The 6192-nt window shown below is 40.0% G+C and overlaps 1 protein-coding gene across 2 annotated transcripts; it reads left to right on the top strand.

Annotated features, from left to right (window-relative positions):
* The first annotated feature begins 6 nt into the window (after positions 1-6).
* TIGD7 (tigger transposable element derived 7) lies at positions 7-5705 on the top strand. Of its 2 annotated transcripts, none has more exons than XM_006162964.3 (2): positions 7-98; positions 2529-5705. In XM_006162964.3, exon 2 carries the CDS (start codon positions 3883-3885, stop codon positions 5533-5535), a length of 1653 nt encoding a protein of 550 aa, XP_006163026.1. In that variant the 5' UTR covers positions 7-98; positions 2529-3882; the 3' UTR covers positions 5536-5705. The 2 variants fall into 2 exon arrangements, with proteins under 2 accessions (XP_006163026.1, XP_006163027.1); XM_006162965.3 differs by having other exon boundaries at positions 7-581.
* The last annotated feature ends 487 nt before the right edge of the window (positions 5706-6192 follow it).

Below are 6192 nucleotides of genomic sequence, written 5' to 3'. Positions count from 1 at the left end.
CGGCTCGTGCCCCCGCCGTGGGCGACGCCGCGTCCGCACTGTTCCTACATCGCTTCGCGCGGCCGCTGGCAGCGTCTGGTAACCGGCAGCCTTGCCCGGTAAGGGCCGCCGCCACAGCTGTCGAGCCGCCGCCCTCCTGCGGCCCAGCCTCCTCGGAACAACGGCCCGTAGGGGTTTGATACCATTTTCTGGTTTGCCTGGCTTATTATTACTTTCCGTGTGAGATAGGATCTAGCCTGTGAAATAGGATCCATACATACGTGTCCTAGAAAAGTTCATGGAAAAATACGTGTTATGAAAAAACTAGGCATGGATTTCAAATTTTTTTACACCAAAATTAACTTTCATTTGTGCTGTATTTCCATTTTCCATTGAATTCTTTGAAGTGCCATGTTAAAACTTAACCGTCTTAAATTAGGACTTAAGTGACTTGCTCAGGGTCACCTGGTTAGCCAGAGGCAGCTGCTGAACTGGAATGTAGGTCTCCTGTTGTCATATCTGCTTTCTCTGCTACAGTGTGCTTCCCTGGTTGATGGGAACCTCGTTCTCATCTTGCATTCCTACCATGTCTACTTACCTGGGTAAGAAGTACTTCATATTTACTCAGTCATGATTATAAAAACATATTTTGGATTGGCACTTTGTCAGCCCTGTCTGTCAAGGAACTATTAAGTATATCATTTATTGCCAGTGTTTGAGTTGATTATTCTGTTGATCTTCAAGCAATCTAGTAAGAGTGAGGCAATTTCATGGCTATCAGTAACAGAGTATTAAAAGGTAGGACGCAAACTGAAGCTACTCTACTCCAACGAAGTAAAACTTAACTTTGAGTTGGGAAAAATTTTAAGAGACCTTGACAGATTTTTGCCCACAGCAAGGAGTGGGGACACATTCCAGGCAGAGGAAGGGTAGGAGCCAAATGTTTGAAAGCTGATCTGAAGCGCATTGTTCTCTGAGTTGGGCTACATTTGGAGAAAGAGTTTACAAATTTAGGAAGTAATTTTACATGGACCTTATCTTGGAGTCCTTTTAATGGAAATGAGAAGATAGCTTTCAGTAAAGTAAATCATTCTGTACTATTTGTGGGCTTTTGGAGGTATTTCTTTCTAGAGCAGTTTATCTGGAGGTAAATTTAAGATGAAAATGAAGATGAGAGACTCTTACCAGGCTGTTATGCTGTTTTTGCTTTTGGACAGAATGGTATAGCATTATACTCTTAGAAGTATAGATTTTGGGGCCGGCAGGTGTCATGGTGGTTAAGGGCTCTGGACTCCCACATGCCTGACCGAGGTTCGATTTCCAGATCTGGTGGCTTTCTCTCTCTCTCTCTTTGGTCAAATTTAAATAAATCAATTTAATTTAATTTAAAAAAACTAATAATTCTTTTTTTTTTTAAATAGAGATGTTTATACTTTTTTTTTTTTTTTTTTTTGAGAGGTTTTTGCTACAGGGCATGTGTGCTTGCCAATGTGAGTTTAAGCCACCTGGTCCAGGTCTGGAACCACGGTCGACTACATGGGAGTCCAGCGACATAGCCATTACACTAACTGCTGGTTCCACACTGAGCTAATTCTGAGACAGCCAAACAACTGCCATAGCAGACTGAATGCTTTTGCTAGGTGACTGGCTAGAGTTACTGGTGCTGCTATTGGCAAACAAATACTTTTTCTATTTTTTTTTTTTAAGAGGCTTTTGCTATAGGGCGCGTGCGCTCACCAGACAGAGAGAGACAGAAAGAGAAATCACCCCCCAGGGGGGATGGCCACGCCGCAATCCCTTCTCCATTCTCCTCTTGGGATCTTAGGCACGCACACACGCGCCTGGTGTGAGTTTTAAGCCACGACGTCCAAACTGCGGTCTACTACGTTGGAGTCCAGCAACATAACCATTATGTTAACTGCTGGTCCCTTTTTCTATTTTTGTTATTACTTAGTAATTGCCTTAGCTATAGCTGCCTCCTTTAGGAAGTTGCTTGATAATAGTCTGTCATTGGCTGGAGACTCCAGTTACTGAATTACTGTCATATTCTTTCATGATTTCAGTACTCTATAACCCAAAGCTGGTATTTCTTTTCTTTTCTTTCTTTTTTTTTTTTTGCTATAGGGTGCGTGCGCTCACCAGAAAGACAGAGACAGAGAAATAGAAAACAAGAAATCACCCCCCAGGGGGGTTGGCCATGCTGCAATCCCTTCTCCATTCTCCTCTCGGGATCTTGGGCACGCATGCACACGCGCCCGGCGTGAGTTTAAGCCACCGGGTCCGGGACTCGAACTGTGGTCAGCTACATGGGAGTTAAGAGACATAGCCATTATGCTAACTGCTGGTTCCCCAAAGCTGGTGTTTTTACAACAAATGTTAGAAGGAAACCAACAGTCTGATTCTTCTGAGTTCCTAAATGAGAGACTAGAGGTTATTCTCTGTAGGTGGGGAAGGAAGGGCCCGTCAAGCGCTGCCCTAAAGGAGAGAAAGAGTAACTGAGATAATGATCATTTTCCTCATTTCTCTGACATACTTTTCTTTCTTCATAGCACCTGGAGTGAATTAAAAAGGCAGTTTTTGTTTCTTCCCATGAGATTATATGCATGGAATAAGAACTGTGAAATTAAAGTAGAACATTTCTAAGGACTTGGGCAGCACCAGGAGCATCTGAAAAGAAATACTGGATGGCACAGAGCTTTGGAAGAGTTTGCCAACAAAAGAATTTATGAGAAACAGTTCATCAGAAGTACCATTAGAGGACCCTTTTAAATTTCTTTAGGCAGTGAAAAGTTGAGTCTTTGTTCAAATATACACAGAAGAAAAAATCAAATAGTCTCAAATATGAAAACTATGTTTCTTAACATCCTGAGGTAAATTTAGGAAAACAAATGAAAGGATAAAGCTTTAAAATGTTTTAACTATGGTAAAATATTTGTAAAACTTTTGGGCTTATCTTAAAAGTTTCCATGGTTCTAAAACAATAATATCCCAAATATGAAACAGTATCAGTAAAAAAAATAAATAAATAACACTTGAGAATACATCAGATAGATGTACCCAAAGAAGAAGAACTGAGGCTGGAAAATTACCACTAACAAATAATTTACTTACTTATTAAAAGGTTACCTTGGCAAACATAAGAGACACTCAATGCTCAGTCTGAGAATGATACGCTAAATGCAATAAAAGCTGGATTTTATTCATATATGCAACAACTACTGTCTTCTTCCCTTGAAGATTCTATACAACTGTTCTTAAATTCTAGCTCTCCAGACATCCACCACTAGGATTTTTATAGCTTGAAGTCTTTATTCAGGTAAATGAACTACTGCTCAGTGAACATTATGCACAGAGCGATATGAGCACTCTTCTTTGCTTGCAGTGAGGTAACATTGGGTCGTTTTGGAAGGGAGAAACCACGCTGCATTTCTGCTACACAAGATTACTCTGTCATTGCCTTTGAGTCTTTCATATTCCCTTCTCAAGCATGACTTTTTATTGAGATTTATCCCACCAGGGTCTGTGTGGGCTCATCTTGCTCAATGCCTCCTTTCTTTTTGTCCCTTCTCCTATGTTGATTTAGGGGAAGTGTGCAGCTATTCATTATCCTTGACTGAGGCCACTATTTCTATCAAGAGAGAAGAGGGCTGGTCCTGAAAACTGATCACCCATGTCTTACAAGAGCAGCAGCCAGCCAGGATTTTGGCAGTGGCAGCTTTCTGAACATATGAGACCTTTACCTCAAGACCAGCTCTTCAATCATGAGCCCTTTTCCCCTCACTCCCTTACTTTCCAGTACAAACAGGTGCCTGTGCCTTCTGGAGCTTTGAGATAGTCTCTTCCCACCCCCACCTCAAATCAGTAAAGCTTTTCTACTGCTAGTTGTTTGAAATCAAATTCAGTATGAATAAGAGAGGAAAATACACAACACTGAACTTGGAGGAGAAAATGAAGGTTCTAAGTAGAATTGAAGCGGGACGATCTCTTAAAAGTGTAATGGATGAATTTGGAATCAGTAAGTCAACATTTTATGACATTAAGAAGAATAAGAAACTGATTTTGGACTTTGTACTGAAGCAGGACATGCCATTAGTGGGGGCTGAGAAGAGAAAAAGGACAACGGGTGCCAAATACGTTGATGTAGATGATGCAGTCTACATGTGGTACCAACAGAAATGCTTAGCTGGTGTCCCTGTTAGAGGTGTGGAACTTCAGGCTGCTGCAGAGAGATTCGCACAGTGTTTTGGGCGAACAGACTTCAAAGCTAGCACTGGTTGGCTATTTAGGTTTAGAAATAGGCATGCAATAGGGAACCGAAAAGTATGTGGGGAACAAGTTCTAAGTTCAGCTTCAGAAAATATTGAACCATTTCGACAAAAATTATCTAGGATCATCAAAGAAGAGAAACTGGATCTAGCTCAACTCTACAGTGGGGATGAAACTGACCTCTTTTGGAAGTCAATGCCAGAAAATACTCAAGCAAACAGAAAAGATATCTGCCTGCCAGGGAGGAAAAGAAATAAAGAACGGTTATCTGCCCTCTTATGTGCAAATGCAGATGGAACTCACAAATTAAAATCAATCATTATCGGAAAATCAAAGCTGCCCAAAAGTGTAAAAGAGGGTACAAGTTCATTACCTGTGATATATAAACCTAGTAAAGATGTCTGTTTCACCAGAGAATTGTTTTCAGAATGGTTCTTTGAAAACTTTGTTCCTGAAGTCCGGCACTTTCAACTTAATGTTCTAAGATTTCATGAAGAGGACATCAGGGCATTGTTAATTCTGGGTAGTTCCTCAACTCACCCTTCTTCTGAATCACTAATGAGTGAGGATGGCCGAATAAAATGCATATTCTTTCCCCATGACACTTCAACTTTGATTCAACCAATGAATCAAGGTGTAGTCTTGAGTTGCAAACGACTTTATAGATGGAAACAACTTGAAGAGAGTCTTGTAATTTTTGAAGAAAGTGATGATGAACAAGATAAAGGAGAAAAAGGAGTTTCCAAGATTAAAATCTACAATATAAAAAGTGCAATTTTTAACTGGGCAAAAAGTTGGGATGAAGTAAAACAAATAACCATAGCAAATGCATGGGAAAATCTTCTTTACAAAAAGGAACCTGAATATGATCTTCAAGGCTTAGAAGATGGGGATTATAGGGAAATTCTTGAAAAATGTGGAGAGTTAGAAACCAAACTGGATGATGATAGGGTGTGGCAAAATGGAGATGAAAAAGAAAAGGAATATCCCCCCAAAACAAAAGGTGGGATTACAAGGGGAATTGTTCAAAAAGGAGGAGGAACTGAAAAGCAGGCTACTGAATTTAAGTTATCTGCTGTAAGAGAGAGTTTGGACTACCTTCTTGACTTTGTTGGTGCCACACCTGAATTTCAAAGGTTCCATTTCACACTGAAAGAAATGCAGCAAGAAGTAGTCGAAAAACAATTCCAGAGTAGAATCCATTCTAGAATGGGTAACTTTTTGAAACCAAGGCCTTATAATATTAAGGATTCCTTCAGTATGCCTTCAACTTCTGGTTTTACTAATTAGATTGTGTTTAAAGATTTCTGCAGTTATAATATGTGATGTAGGACTGTTGTGAACTGTTGTTTTTACCAAATGGTAATATTTTATCAATGCTCATTTATATATTGTTTAAAAATACACAATTTTTTTTTTTTTGGAGAGGTTTTTGCTATAGGGTGTGTGCGCTCGCCAGACAGACAGAGACAGACAGAGAGACAGAAAGTGAGAAATCAGCCCCCAGGGGGGATGGCCACATCACAATCCCTTCTCCTTCATTCTCCTCTCGGGATCTTGGGCACGCACGCACACGCGTCCGGCGTGAGTTTAAGCCACCGGGTCCGGGACGCAAACCGTGGTCGACTACGTGGGAATCCAGCAACATAACCATTACATTAACTGCTGGTTCCTTAAAATATACAATTTCAAAGTAATAAATTTTGTGTTTCCTTAAGTGTATTTTTTTCTATTTTAGTCAAGGATCTGAATGATGAATAACTGTCTCATTATATAAAGAAAAATGGCTATGAGAAGAGCACTCACTATCTTAAATGATATCTTAATGTATTCATAGCATATTAGAAACTATTGATATATGCTGACTGGTTCTAGTTAACTTTAAGAGGATAAGAATAGATTCAATGGGTTGGGTTTTTTGTTTTGTTTTTTTGGGTGGTTTTTTTT

This window comes from Tupaia chinensis, unplaced genomic scaffold, assembly GCF_000334495.1.
Source record: "Tupaia chinensis unplaced genomic scaffold, TupChi_1.0 Scaffold141247_1, whole genome shotgun sequence".
In the NCBI taxonomy this organism is placed as follows: Eukaryota; Metazoa; Chordata; class Mammalia; order Scandentia; family Tupaiidae; genus Tupaia; species Tupaia belangeri.
This window is presented reverse-complemented; position numbering and strand designations above follow the sequence as displayed.

What these genes read in the sequence shown, in the direction of transcription:
- TIGD7 (XM_006162964.3), top strand. Translation starts at nt 3,883, where the DNA reads ATGAATAAGAGAGGAAAATACACAACACTGAACTTGGAGGAGAAAATG.